The following is a 22,056-nucleotide window of genomic DNA, read 5'->3' on the forward strand; positions in this document are numbered from 1 at the left end:
CGTGCAGAGGTTCCGCCACTGAACTTCACTGACCAGCAACTCAGGCTGTTTACGATCCTCTAAAGTAAGGATTCGCTCGTGGTCGTATCATGTCAAAACAGTAGTACATCAACTACGCCTTACACAGCAACAACAATTAATGTCGGTTCTTGTTTGTCCATGAGGAGACTAAGATAGAAAGGAAATACAGTACACATAGAAAAGACATTAATACTCGCAGTGGGCGCTTTAACAATGCGCTGGATTCCGGACGTGAACGCTAACAAGGAAGCAGCCGTGTGCCACATTCCGAACAACTCGTCGTGGTCAACGGCTGTGCCATAGAAGCCTGAGCAAGTAGCAATTGTTTGCGTACGTGGAGCGACGGCTATCAGACACTGTCCACCAGCAACGGAAATTTTTCACCACTTTCGGAGAAGGGCCTGGTCCCGAAACAAGTCACGTAAATACTTCCTAAAACGCAAGCTACCATCAGTGAGGACGCTTGCTTGCAATGCAAGAGAGAATTAGATGATTTCAACAGATATGTTAGCTTAAATGAGAAAATCTGAAATTCAAAATGTCGTTCCTAATGACCTTGTTTTAATGCTACGTGCTGGAATAACTGTCATCCCATTTAAACGTCTCTACGGAGTGCCAGTGATAAGTAAACGAGGCTTGGTTTATGTCTTGTAAGACATGTTTCCATCCCCGTTCTCAATTTAAATTAATATTTTAATAGCCACTTTATTATTCATAGGAAGAGAGAAACTGTTACTAACGGCGAAGAGTCTATATATAAAGCTCTTGTGCGACGAATAAAGGAAATAACAGAGTTGTTTAATATTTTGGCAACGCAAGAGCTCTGCCAACTCAAATCGTTACTATCGATACGGAACTCGATCCCGCGATCTCCGGCTTGGGCTTCACCGACTCCATCCCGTGAACTCGAAGACAGGAAAAAGGAATTCTAATATCAGAACTCACTAACTTCAAGCCCCATGACGCTTCGTGTAATTAAATGAAATGTCAAGCTGTTAACAAGAATTTCACAAACTTGCCTCGATTAAAGTACCTAGCGTTGTTTGAGTAACTTACAATTCTTCTGAAACTTCCTGGCAGATTAAAACTGTGTGCCCGACCGAGACTCGAACTCGGGACCCGCGAAAGGCAAAGGTCCCGAGTTCGAGTCTCGGTCGGGCACACAGTTCTAATCTGCCAGGAAGTTTCGTATCAGCGCACACTCCGCTGAAGAGTGAAAATCTCATTCTGGATACAATTCTTCTATTTGTCCTGAACTGTATAACTACAGAAATGAAGGGTTAACAGTCACTAAAATTTTGCTACCGATATCTACACCCACAAATAGTACATTAACTAACGTGATAGGCGAAACCAAAATGGTTCAAATGGCTCTGAGCACTATGGGACTTAACACCTGAGGTCATCAGTCCTCTAGACTTAGAACTACATAAACTAACTAACCTAAGGACAACACACATCCATGCCCTAGGCAGGATTAGAACCTGCGACAGTAGCAGCGGCGCGGTTCCGGGCTGCGGCGCCTAGAACCGCTCGTCCACAGCGGCCGGCTAGGCGAAATCAAATGATAACCAACGAACCACAATTTTTTAAGTCTTCATGATTAAACTTTAACAAATCCTGTAACAGCTACTTTCCAGACACAAGGAATCGCGGACATGAGCGATGATCTGCTACTTTTAACTGGATTCGAAGGGTTTTACCAAAACAGAATGTCATAGCAACCCACGTGTCAATGCAGGCAAAATAAAGAACTGAGTTTGACAAACAACTGCTAGGTATAAGAGGAAAGATAAAATATTTTGTTTTGCAGTCCGCGTACAGGCGCTGAACACAGGAGCGCTTTGGTATTGCTTGCTATCGCCTTTCGGTGGTGTGACTAACATGAACCTTAAACTCTGCAGCTCATCCGCAAACAAGGAAAACATCCTCCAAAATCTGTCACATGAGAGAGATAAACTAGCGCATTAGGCGCTACGTCAGAATACTCTTAACAATATGTGCTTACACAATAGTTTCTTATTTGAGGGCACAATACGCTTTGTTTGCGACAGGAAGTGGCAGATGGCTACTATGTTTGCTATCAAACATACCAGACTGCTACTAATCAGAATGGAAAAGCTGTATCAGCGACTAAGACGGATAAGGATACGAGTGACACAAACCAAATACTTTGGGAAAGACTGGCAATGTGACATAACATTCAAGATGCAAATGACAAAGCTACTGTTAACGCTAACGTCGCTGCAGATTCATGAGATCAAATCACGGATGATGCATCTCCTTCGAACCTAGTAAATTTCGAAATATATAGTATGTATACTTCGAAAATACATGCGTCACTAACTTGCAGAAATAATACATGGGCATGCAAAACTTAAGGACAAAAGTAACTTTCGCATTATGTTCAATATATCCTGGACAAGTATGTTCCGAGTAAGGTTTTAAGGGATGGGATCCACCATGGTTTAATAGCCGTGTTAGAAAAGCGCTACGTAAACAAAGAGCACTTCATCTCAGATTCAAGAAAAGTAAAAACCTAGCAGGCAAATAAAAGCTGAACGAAGCGAAAATGAGCGTAAGAAAAGCAATGAGAGAAGCGTTCACTGATTTTGAAAGTAGGACGTTGTCAACCGACCTGAGTAATTACCCTAGGAGATTTTGGTCGTATGTAAATCAGTTCAAAAATTGTTCATATGGCTCTAAGCACTATGGGACTTAACATCTGAGGCCATCAGTCCCCTAGACTTCGAACTACTTAAACCTAAGGACAAATGGTTCAAATGGCTCTGAGCACTATGGGACTCAACTGCTGAGGTCATAAGTCCCCTAGAACTTAGAACTACTTAAACCTAACTAACCTAAAGACAACACACACATCCATGCCCGAGGCAGGATTCGAACCTGCGACCGTAGCAGTCGCGCGGTTCCAGACTGTAGCGCCAGAACCGCTCGGCCACCAGCGGCCGGCAAACCTAAGGACATCACACACCCTAAGGACATCACACACATCCACGCCCGCGGCAGTTTCGAACCTGCGACCGTAGCAGCAGCGCGATTCCGGACTGAAGCGCCTAGAACCGCTCCGTCACAACAGCCGGCGTAGAATCAGTAAGTGGGTCAAAATCATCTATTCATTCTCTCAGTGACCACACCGGCACCGAAACGAAAGATAACAGAGAGAAGGCCGAAATACTGAATTCGGTCTTCCGAAGTTGTTTCACCGCGGAAGATCGTAACATTGTCCCTCCTTTCAATCGTCGTGCAAACGTCGAAATGGCAGATATTGAGATAACCGATCGCGGAATTGAAAAGCAGCTACAATCGCTTAATAGTGGAAAGGCTTCAGGACTAGTTGAGATACCTATAAGATTTTATAAAGATTATGCGAAAGAACTTGCTGCCCTTCTAGCAATAATTTATCGTAGATCGCTTGAGCAACGAAAATACCCAATAACTGGAAAAAAGCGCAGGTTATTCCCGTTTTTAAGAAAGGCCGTAATACAGATCTACACAATTATAGACCTAATATCGTTGACGTCAATATGTTGTAGAATTATGGAACATGTTTTATGTTCAAGAATTACGACGTTTTTAGAAAATGAAAATTTCCTGTATAAAAATCAACATGGATGCCGCAAACAGAGATCCTGCGCAACTCAGCTCGCTCTGTTCAAATGGCTCTGAGCACTATGGGACTTAACATCTTAGGTCATCAGTCCCCTATAACTTAGAACTACTTAAAGGTAACTAACCTAGGGACATCACACACATCCATGCCCGAGGCAGGATTCGAACCTGCGACCGTAGCAGTCCCGCGGTTCCGGACTGCAGCGCCTAGAACCGCACGGCTACCGAGGCCGAGCTCGCTCTGTTCCTGCATGAGATCCACAGCGCAGTGGACAGCGGCGTTCAGGTAGATTCGTGTTCCTTGATTTCAGTAAGGCATTTGACACCGCACCGCATTGCCGTTTAATGAAAAAAATACGAGCTTACGGCGTATCGGAGCAGACCTCCGATTGCATCAAGACTTTCTAGCAGATAGAACTCAACACGTCGCTCTTAACGCAACTAAATCTATAGATGTAAAGGTAATATCTGTAGTACAACAGGGAAGTGTGACAAGACCGCTGCTGTTCACAATATACATAAATGATCTAGCAGAAAGCGTCGGATGCTCTTTAAGGCTATTCGCAGATGATGCAGTCGCTTATACCGAAGTAGCAACACCAGAAGATAGTAAGAATTTGCAGAACGACCTGTAGGGAATTGATGAATGGTGCAGACTCTGGCAGTTGACCCTGAATGTAAATAAATGTAAAATATTGTGCATACATAGGAAAAGAAATCCACTACTGTGCAACTACACTATTGATGACAAACAGTGGGACACAGCGTCTGTCGTAAAATATATAGGCGTAAATATCCAGAGCGACCTTCAGTGGAATGACCACATAAAACATAGTGGGAAAAGCAGACACCAGACTCCGATTCATCGGAAGAATCTTACGAAAATGTAACTCATCCACGAAAGAAATGGCTTATAAGGTGCTTGGTCGCCCGATTCTTGAGTACTGTTCATCTATCTGGGATTCCTATCAGGTAGGACTGATAGAGAAGATCCAACGAAGAGCGGCGCGTTTCGTCACGGGATCGTTTAGCTGGGGAGAGAGTGTTACGGAGATGATAAACAAACCCCACTGGAAAATGTTACGAGAGAGACGTTGTGCATCACGAAGAGATTTACTACTGAAGTTTCGAGACAGTACTTTTCAGGAGTAGTCAGACAACATATTACTCCCCCCCCCCCCCCCCCGCCGCCAGATACATCTCGCGTATCGACCACGAGGAGAAAATTTGAGAAATTAGAGCCAATACAGAGGTTTACCGTCAGTCATTCTTCACACGCACTATTCGCGAGTGGAACAGGGTCGGAGGGGTCAGATAGTGGTACCGAAAGTACCCTCCGCCACACACCATTAGGTGGCTTGCGGAGTATGATGTGGATGTAGATGGTTCACTGCCAAGTAACATAGTTCGACGGAACTTGGCCCATACACAGAAAGAACAGCTACAATATAGTACAGAACGTAATTGACAGAAATATGGCCTACCGCCAGAACTCCTTACCAATATTGTGGCCAGCATGGAAAATGCTGCAGAGCATGCACTGTCGTCCGTCATCATCACACACCGTATTAAATAAGAATCATGTCCCGCGTTTATAAGGTCCAGGGCACCATCACGAATCGTGGTGACTTTAGTGTAAATACTGTCTTGAATAAAAATATAATTTCTGCTGTTCTCATTGCGCATTTCTTTCAGTTACAATCCCTACTATACTGTAGCAGTTCTTTTTATGTAAGGTCATTGTTTAGCAATGACACCATTGAAAGACTTTCGCAAGTTTTGCACACCCGTGTATATTACACGTAAACAGGGGCACTGTTGTTTTTATGCCCCAAAAAAATTTTATAATCGTTCATATGCTTCATTACAAAATATCGCGCGCTAGATCTGTAAACGATCCGGGCATGGATGTGTGTGATGTCTTCGGTTAGTTAGGTTTAAGTAGTTCTAAGTTCTAGGGGACTGATGACTTAAGATGTTGAGTCCCATAGTGCTCGGAGTCATTTGAACCATTTTTGAAAACGGTCAGCAGAACTTAGTTTAACATTTGTTTCCGTTTTTCAAATGATTACGGCGAAATTCATACAACTAATTTGTAAGGTTATGCCACGTTCATTGTCGGCTCTGTCCGTGGAACTACAGTGTCTCATTACAGTGGCTGATCGTATAGGTGCCACTTTCTTTGAATCCATACAGACTGCTGCTATTACATTTTCAGTTTCATCGCTCAACGTAGTAGTTACCGTCGAGCAATGAAGTTTTCTTTTTCTAAAATGATCTACAACTTCCTTCCATGTATTTAGGTAACAGGAGGGAAAAAATGAATTTTTTTTCTCTCTTTTTCACTCTGAAGTCCTACGCATTGTGTCTTCTGATTACGAATTTGCCTCCTTCCAAGAGTCCAAATAAGGTTGCGATAATTAGTTATGGGTGATACAGTTCTAATCTGAGGGGGACAGACAAATTTGACCACCACAACTTAACACGAAGGAAAGTTGTCGCTCCTCTATCGAAAGTAAAAAAGGCTTTACTTCGTTAGATCTGACCAACACAATGTTCCAGACAGCCAGAATAGTATATACCATCCCTTTTTAAAATTACAGTATACGGGTTAATTTTCTTGCTTTGCTTCTTCTTACTAAGGTTATTATTGAAGATGACGTTTCTGTATTATATGAACCAATATGAACCAAGTGGTTATCGACGTACCGTTGGATCTCCAATGATTCGTTTCTTTGTAAAACCTTATCTCTGTTTCTAGTATATTTCGTCGCCTTCCCCAACGGTCTCGTAAGGGTAGCACAATTTCCCTGGCAGTCATAAAGACTAGCTCTGTATGACAAAGATAGGACGTCTTCGCAGACTTCTTATTTCTTTATAATGACACATTATCAGACACGGCCGCCTGATACTTTTCGCTGTAGAGGAAGGCAGGAAAGGGGAGGGGAAGAAGAATGGTCAAAGAGAATAAGTATTTGAATCATGTTCACCTCCATAACGAACACTTCTATCCATTATGTGCACGTTATAATGTTACTCCTCTTTCACCTGATGCGAGTACTTACGATTGAAAAAAAAATTAATATGAAAAACAAGATCTCGTATCTGCACGCAAAATATTTTCTGCGATCTCTTTCTATGTATGAATTGTGAAACAACAAAAGGTGTAAATTTAGATTTGAACGCAGCGGTACTATGTCATGAGAAAGTAAAGGCCAAAGTGCCCAAAGTGCCTGGGGACCCTACTTAGATGTATTAATTTGTAGATAACAAGAATAGAACAGAACAGAAATCATATCAGCAAATAGTTAATTTACTCCTACTCTCCTATCTAATTGTTGGTAATGACAGTTATTTGCTCAAAAAGATCGCAACTAATGTTGTTTTACGGGTCTTCAGTCTGAAGACTGGTTTTGATGCAGCTCTTCATGCTAGTCTATGCCATGCTAGTCTTTGTGTAACTACAGCAACCACCATTTATTTGAACATGCTTACTGTAGTCAGGCCTGGGTCCCCCACCGACAAAGTTTACCTTCCACACTCGCCCCCATTACCAAAATGACGATTCCTATAAGTCTTATCATGTGTAGCTAGGAATCGATACAGTCTCTTAGTCAAGTTGTCTCATGATTTTATTTTCTCTTCAGTTCAACTCAGTACTCCACATTAGTTATCCCATTTATCCATCCAATTTTCGACACACTCCTATAGCATAAGGTTATAAAAGCTTCTGTTCTCTTCCGTTCGAATACCATCAGAAAATACTTCCTAACATTTAAATTTATATTCCATTTTTAAAAGTCCCTCAGGCTCCCCTGGTTTATTTCGACTACATTACATTACCCTCATTTTACTGATGCTGATGTTCACCTTATATCTTCTCCCTGAACTTCAATTTGCCTTCCTTAGTTCTTCTTGGTTTCCTTTGCAGCATGCTCAATGTAAAGCTCTCTCTCGCAACCACTGCTTCCCTTTTATGTCCGAGTCTTATAAGTGCAGAGTGGTTTCTATGCAACTTACATATTATTTTCGCTCACTGTATTTCATCCTAGCTACCTTTATAATTTCGCAGAGTGCATTCCACTCAACACTGTCCAAAAACTTTCTTTAAATTTATACATGCTATAAACATTGGTTTTCCTTTCTTCAACGTCTTTTTTAAGGTACTTCGTATAATGAGCACTGCCTCGTGTGTTTTTATTACTTCTCTTCAACCTGATATTCCCTGAGATCGGCTTCAACCAGTTTTCTCCATTCTTCCGTAAATAATTCGTGTAAACATTTTGCAACTAATTAAACTGGTACCTTTTTAATATTCACACGTCAGCCTCTGCCTTCCTAGGAATCAGGATTATAGCATACATCTGAAAGTCAGAGTATTCCGCTCGTCTCGTATTTTTTGCACCAGGTGAACACAATCAAATTAATCCAATTCGCGCTCCATTACATCACACCCACTGCTCAGTTTCAGAGCTGAATGTAACGACAGACATTACACATCGAAAATCTTAAAGAAAGTTAAATTTGAACAATATAACTTTGGCGTTTACGTGCTGACCTCCGGAAAAACTTAAGCACAATTCGTAGCTGTGAATAGCGACATGGGGGAGGGGGGGGGGGGGGGGGCAGCATGATTACAGTTCAACATTCTTGTTGATGTCTTATGTCACATGACATTCTTCCTTCAGTTACCAGATGAGTCTATTACTCAATGAGAGAAATGTTGCCATGTACAATGCAGGTTTTCACATTTTGTTACTCCTGTGAAAGCATGTAAGTTATACAGAGTGTGATTAAAATGCGTTTATTTACCAAAACTCATTGTTTGCTCACAGTTGGAGCAAATATAGCATTTAGTAGAAGTGTGAGGAGGTACAGTCTTGCCGCATGGGGTAGCGGTGCGGTCTGAGGTGCCTTGTCACTGTCCGTGCTGCTGCCCCCATCGGAGGTTCGAGTCCTCCCTCGGGCATGGGTGCGCATGTTGTCCATAGCGTATAAGAGTAAGTAGTGTGTAGGCTTAGGGCCCTATGACCTCAGCAGTTTGGTCCTGTAAGGCCTTACCACAAATTACCAAAAAGCACAGTCTTGCCATGTGCTTCACCCAACATAGTCTCGATGCTATATGTGTTCCTCCACATTTACACCTGGACTGATATGTTGGTTTGTGACATGAAGCTTGATAGTTGTTCTAGGTTCTCATACATCTCATCTCCTAATGATTTCACAAAATACTCGAGTATGGTCTGTTTATGACAGAAACTGGTTGCTTAATAAAGTGACAAATGTAGCTGTTCGCAAACCATGATTTTTCAAAAAAATTTCTGAGGCGTTGCTATCATTTATTTTTTTTAATAACTGCTATACATCACAATGCAGCAAGGTTATCACAGACTAAAGACTTGTTCTGTTATACACGGACTGACAAAGGAAAAACTCATTTCTGGCAAATCAATGAAGCAGGCTCACATTCCCTTGAATCAAAATTACAAGCAAAGACATACACATGAATACTCAGTCACTATCCTCACTGTCGCCAGAACTTGAACCTTCACCCTGATAAAGAATAGCATGCAACTTTTTCTAACATTCAATATCACTGAACAACATATTGGGGCATAACATTTTTCTTGAGCCAGTTGACCTCCCTTTAATGTTACTTGTTTGGGGGTACCAAGGATACGACAGCACAAAGGACACTATGAGACTCCCAGTTCACTTGCAACATATAGATAAACTGGATTTCAGCAAACAATTATTTCAGCATTTATTACTGTCAAGCATGGAGACCCACCTATCAGTTGGTGTTACTAAGATTTCCTAAAGATCATCGTCCGAGGCAACCAAGTACATTACAGAGTTTGTAAAATTCAAAACCTCCATTAATGATGATTTGGCAGATAATATTAACATCACACACCTTGTGCACGATATGCTTAACAATTGTTAGGAACGGGGAGGAGGGAAGCTGTGTTTGTTGCCGGACAGTGGCATGACTGTCTGTGACAAAAAAGCCAGAGGTGTCTTCAAAGCCCAAGGTTGGTTTAAACACTGCAGCGCTTTATCAGTCCTCATTTCTCTGTAGGTGGTGGTCTCTTCTGGAACCAACTACAGATTTTGAATCCTAGCCCATAGTGCTCAAAGTTTTCCCCTTAGAGATTGAGCCACCTGATCTAAAAGTAGTGAATTGTAAAGCTGTGACTACTGCAAAACTTACTGACAACAGGAGCAACGAGTTAAATCACATCATACAAATTCCTTAGAATAACAACACACAGACAAATTAAATAGAATGATCACAAAAATTTACCAGCCGCAGAATTAGGTTTACTTGACATAATACTGAGGAACTAGTGTTTAGGATATACGTAATGCTCGAATAGTTCAGCACTTGCTTGCATATTAATCCCTTGCCTGTTGCAGAGCAAGGCTCCCAAATTGGTGTTCCATGACAAGTGAATAAGTGCTCTGTGAAAAACTATCAATAACACGACATTTATTTTCAACTTTTTGATGATTTCAATTATTTTTTTAAATGTATTACGATTTATGTGTAATTTTGTTATGAGTTAAAATTGAAGTAATCACTGAATAAAACAAGTTTATCTAGTTTTTTAAAACTTAATTACCCTTCAAAACAAACAAGGTATTCCAGCACAATATCAGCATTCTCAAACCGACCTGTCATAGGAAAAGATTGGGAACCCCTGTAGTGTACGAGGGAGGGACGATGGTTAGTTGGGATTAAGGGACTAAACAGCAAGCTCACATGTTGCTCTATCAAGAGAGAGTTCATCTAGTATTAGTGATGTCAGGCAGAAATATAATGTAGTTGTGAAAGTATTAGGAGTGATAAAATCGAGGGCTTGAAAGTAGTACTGAAACCAGAGCTCTGAAATAATTAAAAAAAGAGGTAAAAATACACTGAAGCACCAAAGAAACTGGTATCGGTATGCATATTCAAATACAGCAATGTGTAAACAGGCAGAATACGGCACTGCGGTCGGCAACACCTATGTAAGACAAGTGGCTGGTGCAGTTGTTAGATCAGTTACTGCTGCTACAATGGCAGGTTATCAAGATTTAAGTGAGTTCGAACGTTGTGTTATAGTTGGCACATGAACAATGGGACACAGCACCTCCAAAGTAGGGATGAAGTGGGGATTTTCCCGTATAACCATTTCACAAGTGTACCATGAATATCAGGAATCCAGTAAAACATCAAATCTCCCACATGGCTGCCGCTGGAAAAAGATCCTGCAAGAAGGGGACCAACAAAGGCTGAAGAAAATCATTCAACATCACAGAAGAGCAACCCTTTCGCAAATTGCTGCAGATTTCAATGCTGGTCCATCAACAAGTATCAACATGCTAACCATTCAACGAAACATCAAGGACATGGGCTTTCGGAGCTGAAGACCCGCCGTGTACCCTTAATGACTGCACGACAAAGCTTTGCACCTCCACTGGGCCCATCACCACCGACACTGGACTGTTGATGACTGGAAACATGTTGGTTGGTTTAAAAGAGGGGAGGGGGGGGGGGGGGACCAAACTATGAAGTCATCTGCCCCTTGTTCCAAAGGAAACAATGCCACAAGAGTGAGAATAAGGCAATGAGACAACACAAAACAGAATGAAAGGAAAAATCGCAACAACGACTCAAGAGCAGCAAACACTTAAATGGGCAAAAGGGGACAAGAAAACCACAAAGACGCAAGAAACAGGTAGAAGAGGTTAAAACAAGAAAGCACGTTACCATGGCTGGCTGACCGTGAGGATAAAAAGAAAAAGCCAGCTACTCTGCAACACATTAAAACCCCCACCCTGAAAGCACTAGGATGGAGGTCACACAGGGACAAAGGACATGTGCAAAACTTAGAGCAAATGATACAACTAATCCTGATGAATAAAACGTGAAACTAAAACTGATGTTGAGGCATTGTCACCCAACACCAAAGGTAGGGTGCTAGGAAGGTTAAAAGTCCGCTGCAGAGTGGCTAAAAGTGGGCAGTCCAGTAAGAGATGAACGACTGTCATTTGTGAGCCACAGTGACACCGAAGTGGGTCCTTGCGACGGAGGAGGTAACCATGCATCAGCCACATATGGCCAATGCGGAGCCAACAGAGAACCACAGAGTCCCTGCAAGAGGCGTGCATAGAGGTCTTCCACACATCCATAGTTTCCTTAATGGCATGCAGCTTGTTGGGCGTACTGAGGTTATGCCATTCCGTATCCCAAAGCTGCAAAACCTTGGGTCGTAATACTGAACGCAGGTCAATTTCAGAGAAGCCGATCTCCATAAGCGGTTACTGCATAGCCTGACTGGTCAGCCTGTCGGCAAGTTCGTTGCCTGGGATTCCGATGTGACCTGGGGTCCAGACAAACATCACTGAACAACTGGACCGTTCCTGTGCATAGATGGACTCCTGGATGGTCACTACCTAAGGATGATGTAGGTAGCACTGGTCAATAGCTTGTACGCTGCTCTTTGAGTCAGTACACAGGAGAAATGACTCACCTCAGCATGAGCGGATGGGCTTAAGTGGATGAGATATGGTCGCCAGCTCTGCAGTGAAAACACTGCAGCCATCTGGCAAGGAGTGCCGTTCTACATGTCCTCCATGAACATAGGCAAAGCCAGCGTGACCATCACCCATCGAGCCATCGGTGTAAAGCACTTCATGGCCCTGGTACATGTCGAGAATCGAGAGGATGTGACAGCAGAGAGTTGCATTGTTAAATGAGTCCTTAGGGCCATGTGAAAGATCCAGGTGAAGCTGCAGCCTACATGTACACCATGGAGGTGTTTGTGAATGAACCTGCAATTGACTCAGACTACTGGTAGGGTACCTGGTGAATCTTCATGAAGTGGCCGGCCACAGTCTTCACAGATCTGGTTGTGTGTACAGTGAGAACAAACGCTCAGAGTGCTGGTATTTAAAGCACCATATTGGGGGTGAGAAAATGTAGCTTCATATCAGTGGTAAACCACGACTTTGACCTTTTCTGGAAATTAATCTGCCTCAAATGTGTGGATGAATGTGTCAGTGTCAACTTTTTTGTTTGGTATGCCTCACATCGCACACAACACACAAAAAACATTCCTCGCCTCTACAAGTGTCTGGCTGGTTCTTTATCTACCTGTAGCATCACATTCCAATGAAAATTAATTCCTGTACCACATTTAGGTTCTTATGGAGTTTTATGGTAACAAGTACATCACCAAATTATTTACAGGAGGGTAACACCTAGAAATGAGTAGGAATTGCTGTCTTAACTGAGATGGAACCACTTCTTAATTTACTAAGGCAAGACATTTCGCCATACATCTTTTTCAAAGTCTGCACCTTCCTACAGCCATTCCATCTTGGCCGTTTTGCACTATATCACTCTCACCCAATTCTGTTTTGCTTCATAATAAAAGAGAATAAGCAAAATAGTACTTTTTTTGTATAGTTAAGTGTAACTCCTCAAGACTAAGGATTGTAGTGTAGCTCCAACTGAGCTATTTCATTCACTCCCTTCAGTTTTCATTCAGAAGTCCTTAACTTCAGATCGGCAGTGAACCTACTAGATTCTGGTACCTATTAACAATAGACCAAAACATGAGGTCACTAAGCACGCACACACGCATGTTTCCCACAAAAATCTCTGCACAAAATGGGGGACCCAAATAGATAGTTACATAGCTACATGCAACCCCCCCCCCCACTCTACTTTAGCGCCGAAGATACAAACAACTCCACATACTCAGAACAATATGAGAACTGGAAGCTACGAAAAAACTATCCTGCATTTGATCCGTTTCAAAACATAACTGTGCATGATAATTTTGTTTCAGGCTGACTGCTTGCATAAAACTTTGACAGTATCACGGACATGAGGAAACACATTCATTTACATTATCAAAATACACTGCAAGGCTAAATTGTTGATACAGCTTTTGCACTGATGCGGTAGTAGTAAACTCAAAGTTTGGTGGGCTGAAGCTCAATTGTAATAATAGAGCTAATATTCTGCGTATAGGAAACTGGATAGTAGATTTGCAGTGTGCATTACCTACTCGTCACACTCTGATAGCAGACAGGCAGGTTAAATCTCAAACATCCAGGCACTGCTGCCACATTAGAAGGGCATATGTCAATGACTGTATTAGGATGCTTTATGTGACAAGCAAAACTGGTCAGAATAAATAAAATGATGACACATTTGGCTGTGTTCTGTATATTAACAAATTTTAGTCCTATATGCAATAGCATTACACTTTGAATACATTATGCCAAGTTGGAGGAAAACTAAACAAAATCCACTTTTACTATGACCTCTTCTGATTTTTCAAAGAAGAATTGAAGTTCCAGATTGTGAAAATAATATACTGATATCCTTAATGAAAATATTTTTCAGGTTTGTCAGCTTAATGCTACGCAAATTTGCAAGATGTTAAACCTTCCCTAGCATGAAACTTTTGTTACTTACATTATTCATAAATGACTAAGGGTCAACGGAAGCATCCAATTCCAACCATCTGCTTTGACCTGTGATTTAATGGTGATGTGGTGTGTGACGTCACTATGGAACAGAGTTTTTTCGAGTTGGATATGTTTGTAGATATTGTGTAGTTGTATTTGATGGTGCCCTCTTGTGGTGGATATGGACATGCTGAGTTTAATGTGTGGTACTGGGTTCATTTGAGTTTAGGTCGTTTGTGTGACAATGTGGGTTGCGGAAGTGTTTTCGGTGAGTAATTAAGGGTTTGTGTGTGTGTGTGTGTGTGTGTGTGTGTGTGTGTGTGTGTGTGTGTTTTGGTAGATCGGTTGTGTTTTAATTGGTGTAGTGAATATGGGGTATTTGCGTTTTTGAATTGTTGGTGTTTTGGTTCTCCTTTTCGGAGTTGTAGGTAATGGTTTTTTGGTATCGATAGCTGCGTTTGAGCTATATAGGTCAAGGGAAATGCCTGATTCCTATGGTTTTGCTGATGTAACAGAATGCTGTACATTATTTTTTATATCATTTGTTTTAGGATGGTGTGGTGTTCTTTTATTGCTGTATATTTAGCTTGTCCTTGCCCTAAACCTCCAATTTTCCGTGGTTGTCCTGTTAGTTTCATTCTATTTTTGGAGTGAGGCGTGTGATTTTTATTTTTGTTCATGTTCAGTGGCGTGTGTATGTAGTGACATTATTGTCATTTTGTATATGCTGTAAGTAACCGTTTTGACATATTGATGATGTCATGGGTCAAAGGAGACGGGTGAATCTGACACTCCTGTAATCCCATGACTAAATACATGCAGAGCATAGTTTCTGTTTATATTAAATTACTTTTACTACAATCTGTTGCAATAAACAGAATTCTACCAGGTTTCTGCAAATTATAATATCTTCAGCTTCCCCAAATTCTCCCATCTTTCCACTTTATTACCAATGTCCATCATTCATCAGAGAATCTATCACAATAGCTATACATCTGAAGGACAAATAAGATTACACACATAATTCCAATTCTCTCTTGTATCATAAGATAACTTGAATTAACCAGAATTAGTTATAGTATTTCTCAAATGAAGTGTGTCGCTGCAATAAAAATTATTTTACTGGCAATGATCGACTGAAAGTGTCCGTGGGTTTGTGTACTGGACAAGATAATTTTACTTATTGTTCTCTGAAGATGAATGATTAAAAAATCAAAATACATGAAGTGAGATTTCTGAAAGATGACACACAATAAATCATGCCACCTTTCATATAAAACAAGAAAAGTGGATGTATTCTTGAAATAATGTGTGTTTGTTTTACAAAGATACACAACACCTAGCGGTACGACTCCTTGTAGCTGTCCACTGGAACTCCAATTCCACAATCTCTAAAGTTCAGAAATATAAAATATCTGAATTCAACTAGTAACATAGGACCATTAAAACTTATAATAGTATAACACCAAACTAAGCAGGAGTAGCAGGGCAACAAAGCAGCTCACTGAACCTTGAATATGGAATCACTTGGGCTCTAGGTCTTTCAATACTCAACACACACCTGTTACTACACAACAGGCATACCTGTTTGATTAATTTTTATTAATGTAACATTAATGAAGTGGAAATAAGTGTGGAACAGATCTAGAACTGCTGGGCCCAAGACTAGATGGGAAGTTATCATAGTAGCTGCAGTGCCACAAATTCATATCCAAGTTGACTGTTCCCATCTTTATTCTTAGACCAATACCTGTGGTACTGTAAGTCCAAGGAATGCATGTACATAATGAAATGAAGTGAACCATAAAGATGTTTTCCAACATCGATACGAAACTGACAGGTGAATGTTAATTTTTCTTGTTCTGCTGGAAGCTTATTGAAAATTACACTGACATAACAGCACAAATTTTTTGTGCACTAAGTGAGAAAGTGCAATCCAACAGTCATGACAAAATGTCCAACTTCAAAGATTGATGCACACACGACAACCTTGTACTTAGTGATCTGAGGATATGAATTTAATTTGCTGAAAGTAGTTATCAATGAACATTATATATATATATATATATATATATATATATATATATATATATATATATATATATATATATAAAATCATGCTAATAAAATGTTCCTACAAAAAGACAGCGTACGTAATTATAGATCACCTCCTACAGAGCTGACAATGTCAGGTGTTTGTAAAAAGTTAATATTAACTGTTTTAAAACAACATTACCATCTAAAACACTGTTAAACATGACGCTGCAAAATTCTAATCCAAAACCCAGTTCTACCCCCTAAACAGCTGTTTTAACACATCCTTATAGAATAACCACATGATTTCTTCCTAAAAATTAAGTGTAAAAACAGAATAATGTTGTACATATTGAATATGTCTTTCAGTTACAACAACATACCGTCTCCACTGTCTTCCAAACTCCCACACAAATCACTACTTTTCTCCCACAACTTTCCAGCTCCTAGCTAATTCCATAGCTGTCACATCCTATAAGAAATGCTAAGTTTAACAATCTAACTGCTATACAACACCAAATAACAACTAAACAGATCCTAGTAGGCTATATCTATTACAAAAGAAAAAGGGGAAAATGTTTGCAAAATAAAACTAAACAAATCTGACCTCCACGATTACCATAAAGAAAACAGAACACTATGGCTGTTCTCTAGGAGACATAATTGTCAGCATTCTGTAAGAATTTTACATTTTCATTTTCTATGTAGACTCCTAGCATACAGACACATTATGAGAAGTGCTGCCCTATTTTTGTCATCTCATAGTGTAAGTATGAAGCATATACATGAGATGTTATTCGAGCTCAAAATGTTTTAAATGACAATGAGGAGAAAAATTAGGTATTTGTGGATTTAAGTAAAACACTTATGCCCAATTATTTGTGTAGGCTGACATGAAATGCAGACCTTTCAAACCACAACAATGCAATTCATTCATTCTCAAACCGAAGAGGCTTTTGTTATAGTCATCCCAGGACTGGCGCAGTATATGCCCACTTTTACGACAGAGAGAAAAATTGCAGAAGAACAATTTGGGAATGACATTATGGAAACACATTCACCACTCCAAGAGTCACAAAATTAAATTAAAATTGTAAACTTTATTTTTAAAGGAAATAAGTGAGAATTTAATTTTGTGATGCAGTGGGCTGCCTATTTTTTTATGAAATAGAGGCTATTCATCTCTACTTTAAGTTCCTACAATGACTGGAGTTACGTTTCTGAAACCACAAATGCAATAAATCGTGAAGCAAATTGCATCATAACAAGTTGGTTTGTTGATTTAGGGGAGGGGACCAAACAGCGAGGGTATTGGTCCCATCGAATTAGGGAAGGATGAGGAAGGAAGTCAGCTATGTCATTTGAAAGGAACCATCCAGGTATTTGCCTCAAACGATTTACAATTTAGGGAAATCTCGGAAAACCTAAATCAGGATGGCTGGATACGGATTTGAACCACTGTCCTCCTGAATTTGAGTCCAGTGTGCTAACCACTGCACCACCTCACTCAGTGCACTGTATTCTAAAGTCTCTCATGTTTCTCTCACATACTTCTGTACATTTATTTGAATATTTATGATACAAATAAACAAGAAAACTGGGATTGCAATGTTTTTGTCAGTTTTCCTAAAATAGAAAATATTCCAAACTCAAGCTGACAACATGAATATTTTCAACAAAAAAGGCTGCTAAGGTTTCGTCAGTCAACCCTTTATATGATTTAACATGAAAGTTGTCTCATTTCCACAACTCATATGACATAGGCCTACTGCAATTCTGTGATATTTCTGTTTTCTTTCCTCCACGGAAGTTGTCAAATAAGAATCTGTAAGAGTTACACAATATGAACGTTTGAGGAGTACGCCTACAGTGTGATTAATGTGTAGGCCTAACTAGGAATAATATGACACTTCTGCATAAGGGACAATGAATTACGTATTGGACCGGACCGCCGCCCCCCCCCCTTGCATTTTTGAATATAACGCTAATGGAAACATTAGGTTTCGCTACAGCTCAGTTTGTTAGCACAACCAGATTTCAGATTTCCTGCTGCCACATTCGTTGAATTCGCCAACTCTTGTCACCACAACACAGATTTCAAGGGGGGGCACTCTTTAACCAATTTTTTTATATATATATATATATATATATATATATATATATATATATATATATATATATATAACCTTCATGATTGCAGTATGCCATGGAAACTAATATTCTTTATCTTTAAATGTGCACAACACACGAAGCAGCCAACATAACCTCCTTCCCTGAGCAACGACGGACTTCTGTTCACCAACACCAATTGCAATAATAATTCCACAAGATGGGTTTGCACAACAAACGACTTTTGATTAAACCCTGTGCTGAAAATTCAAACTTAAATTTTGTTAAAAATCTTGGATCTTTTTGAGTTGCTTTGTACCCGGCAATTTAAATCCCAAACTGCATAACATTGTATTGGACAATACAAGATTACTGACTTAAGACAAATTGTTTTGTACTTAAATGCCTAACCAACAACTGCAAACAAAGTATCAATATACTTTAACACTTCAATAAATACGCGATAATAGTTTTTAACACGAACCTTACCGATAGGCAACATTGAGATTTCTACGTTACAGAAAACATACCAGTACTCCTCCTTCTCCAGTTGCATGTCGATGTGGGTTCGTTGTTAATTTAATATACTCTTGGCGTAATAAGGCCCTTCTTTTTGCTGCCGCTTCAATTAAGTCACGATTTTGTCTTGATACACCGAACTGCTGATCCGCCATTTCTTTTTACTATTAGCAAGCAAAGAGTTTTGCAATAGCGGACGAAGCGTAGATAATATAATGAAGCACAGTTTTTTGGAGACAAATGGCAAAGTATTTCTACTTCATTTCTCGCTGAATTACTTAACTTTCTCCAAATATTGTTTATTAATGAGAATACCTATGTTTATTGGTCAGTATAAAAAACACTGGTCTAGTTTTGTATTAAAGTATTAAACTCGCCGTACTATCCGTGTTTACAGCAAAAATCAGGTGGAATGGAATTATAACACGCTAAATTATAATATGATAAACTTGAAAACTAGTTTTCCATCTGCTTAATCCTGATTGGCTGTTGGGCGCCATGGAAGTGGTGACAACGAAGAGTCCCGTGACTTCTGACATCGTGTGTATATATACAGCTGGTTCTGCCTTTGTGCTTTAGTTGGCTGATGGTTTCGTGTGGAAGGTAGCGGCTGTATTGAGAACTGTGAAGTTTTTCTATATTTTTTTTTCGATCCTTTATTGCCTTGTAAGTAATTCTCTGTTTTTAAAATGTTTTTCTAGTTTTAGTTAATGGAAGTGTTATACCTGAAGGAGAGACTGTATTCAATCATTGTTTCGTTTTGCATCAGAATTTCGAGGACGTTATTTTGTCGAACAAAGGCTTAGAACCTTCTTCATATAATAACTTGTAGTAACTTTCAGTGCGTTGTTATAGTTAAATGCAATAATAACAAGAAAATTTCTTGTATTCAGACCATGATGAAAGTGTACGTGATGCTGTTATGTATTGTTGCGGGAGCGCAAGCAGTTGCGTTTTTCGATCTCTTTCTCGAAGAGTGGAATACTTTCAAGGTGAGGTTGGTTTAAAGGTATATATATAAGTTCTATTACGCATGTTCTGGATATGAGGTAGGCTTACATAAAGATCATTGTTTCAGTTGAAACATGGAAAAAAGTACTTGAGTCCAATCGAAGAAAAATTCAGAATGAAAATTTTTATGGAAAATAAAAAAAGAATTGCCCAACACAATGCTGCGTTCGAACGAGGGGAAGTATCGTACCAGCTCGAGTTAAACAAGTTCGGTGATCTGGTAAGTTTATTAATTATGTTTATTAATTATGAACACGGTTTAAAAAAAATCCATTGCAGTGTGGTGACTGTTTGATGTGTTTAACAGTTGGCTCATGAATTCGGTGCAACCTACAACGGCTTTAATAAAACTCATAACGCAAAATTAAGGGAATCTCTTGGTATAAGAGGATCCACTTTCATTCCACCTGCAAATGTAAATGTACCGCCCTATATGGACTGGAGGAAACATGGCGCAGTTACTGAAGTTAAAAATCAAGGATCATGTGGTTCCTGCTGGGCCTTCAGTTCGGTGAGTCTAGAGAGAGAGAGGGGGAGAGAGAGAGAGAGAGAGAGAGAGAGAGAGAGAGAGAGATTACTTTGAAATGTGATTGTGATAAATATTAGTAGAGTACTTCAGCTTTATATTTGGAAAAATGTGCCTAGTATTGTTTAACTTTTAATGTCTTTCAGACATTCTAATTAGTGTATTTCTTTGTCATTCTTATAGACAGGTGCACTGGAAGGACAACATTTCAGGAAAGCAGGCTATCTGACTTCCCTGAGTGAACAAAACCTGATAGATTGTTCTCATAAATATGGAAATCAAGGCTGCAATGGTGGCTTGATGGATCAGGCGTATACTTACGTTAGAGATAATCGTGGAATTGATACAGAAGAATCGTATCCATACGACGGTGATGTAAGTAATTGCTGTTGTTTTACATGTTTATGAACAAGTTAGAGTGCATGGAAATTTTGCTGTTAGTGTTTTGTTAATAAGCTAATATAGCAAACAAGTAGCAGTCACTGTTGTGATAAGTGTGCTGATTTTTCCATCATTGATTTTGACATGTTCCCTTCTTTCATTAAAGGATGAAAAGTGTAGATTCAAACGCATTGATGTAGGAGCTGATGATACTGGCTTTGTAGATATTCCACAGGGTGATGAAGAGCAACTTAAAGTTGCTGTGGCTACAGTTGGTCCAATTTCTGTAGCTATTGATGCTGGTCATGATTCATTCCAATTTTATTCTGAAGGTATGTCTAGTGTTGTTACATTTCATGAAAACTTATTAGTTTGCAAATGCTGCTATAATGAATTTGTTTGCAGGAGTTTACTATGAGCCAAAGTGCAGCTCTGAGAACCTTGACCATGGAGTGCTTGTTGTCGGTTATGGGGCAACAGAGGATGGTGTTCAGTACTGGTTGGTGAAGAATTCTTGGGGACCAGAGTGGGGTGAAGATGGTTATATTAAAATGGCAAGAAACCGTGATAACAACTGTGGCATTGCAAGTTCTGCAAGCTACCCTCTTGTTTGAGAAACTGACAAAGTGGTACATGTGATTTGAATTTATTTAATGTGGCATCTTGGGAGGACAAGTGGAACAAACAATGTGAAACATTTGTTTTTGAACAACTGAACTTGTGTTAAAGTATCATTGGATAGGTCTCGACTGAAGAGGGGTAATTATGCTGGAATACTGTGTAAAACTTAAGTATTGTGCCTGTTTCTTGTCTAGTGAAAGCAATGGGTTCAGAGGAACATACCATGTTTTTTACCTTTAGTGGTAAATGATTTATTGTACAGTTTTCATAAAATACAATAATTATCTTTGAGTGGTGCCTCTTTCATATACTTCTACCCATTACCTCTGTCCTCACGAACTTTTGTGCTAAGCATGGCAATTGGTTTACACACATACTTACAAAAAATGGCTTACATAATAAAAACTTCTCTAGAGTAAGAAATGAATGTACACAATAAATAGGCATTGGAGGAAAATTGTCCAGCCAGTTGAAGGTTTACATAGGACAAAGAAGACTAGAAATTTGGTCTATTTAATCTTCTTTTAAAAAAAGTCTGAGACAAGACTTACTGTTTCATGATATTTTTGATTATATAAACAAGTCTTGGATGTAGCTGCTCAAGTAACTTACTTACACCCCCCCCCCTCTCTCTTTCTCTCTCTTCCCCCCCCCCTCCCCCCCTCTTAAAAAAAATTGCTGCATTTATGATGTAGTGCATGGTAAATGTGCCTATGTGGTGTGATAGCTCTCAT

The 22,056-nt window shown here is 39.8% G+C and overlaps 2 protein-coding genes across 2 annotated transcripts in view; one reads left to right on the plus strand and one right to left on the minus strand.

Annotated features, from left to right (window-relative positions):
• The window catches only part of LOC126248418 (uncharacterized), a 109,980-nt gene extending 90,821 nt beyond the window's left edge, over window positions 1–19,159 (minus strand). The window contains exon 1 of the mRNA XM_049949383.1: window positions 18,795–19,159. Coding sequence (XP_049805340.1) covers window positions 18,795–18,938 — 144 coding nt within the window. The 5' untranslated portion in view covers window positions 18,939–19,159. The remainder of the gene's footprint in view (window positions 1–18,794) is intronic.
• Window positions 19,160–19,302: 143 nt separating this feature from the next.
• LOC126248417 (cathepsin L-like) lies at window positions 19,303–21,613 on the plus strand. Its single transcript, XM_049949382.1, has 7 exons — window positions 19,303–19,449; window positions 19,677–19,775; window positions 19,862–20,014; window positions 20,102–20,305; window positions 20,504–20,695; window positions 20,868–21,033; window positions 21,107–21,613. Exons 2-7 carry the CDS (start codon window positions 19,680–19,682, stop codon window positions 21,313–21,315), a joined length of 1,020 nt encoding a protein of 339 aa, XP_049805339.1. The 5' UTR covers window positions 19,303–19,449; window positions 19,677–19,679; the 3' UTR covers window positions 21,316–21,613.
• The last annotated feature ends 443 nt before the right edge of the window (window positions 21,614–22,056 follow it).

The sequence above is a fragment of the Schistocerca nitens genome, chromosome 3 (genome assembly GCF_023898315.1).
Source record: "Schistocerca nitens isolate TAMUIC-IGC-003100 chromosome 3, iqSchNite1.1, whole genome shotgun sequence".
In the NCBI taxonomy this organism is placed as follows: Eukaryota; Metazoa; Arthropoda; class Insecta; order Orthoptera; family Acrididae; genus Schistocerca; species Schistocerca nitens.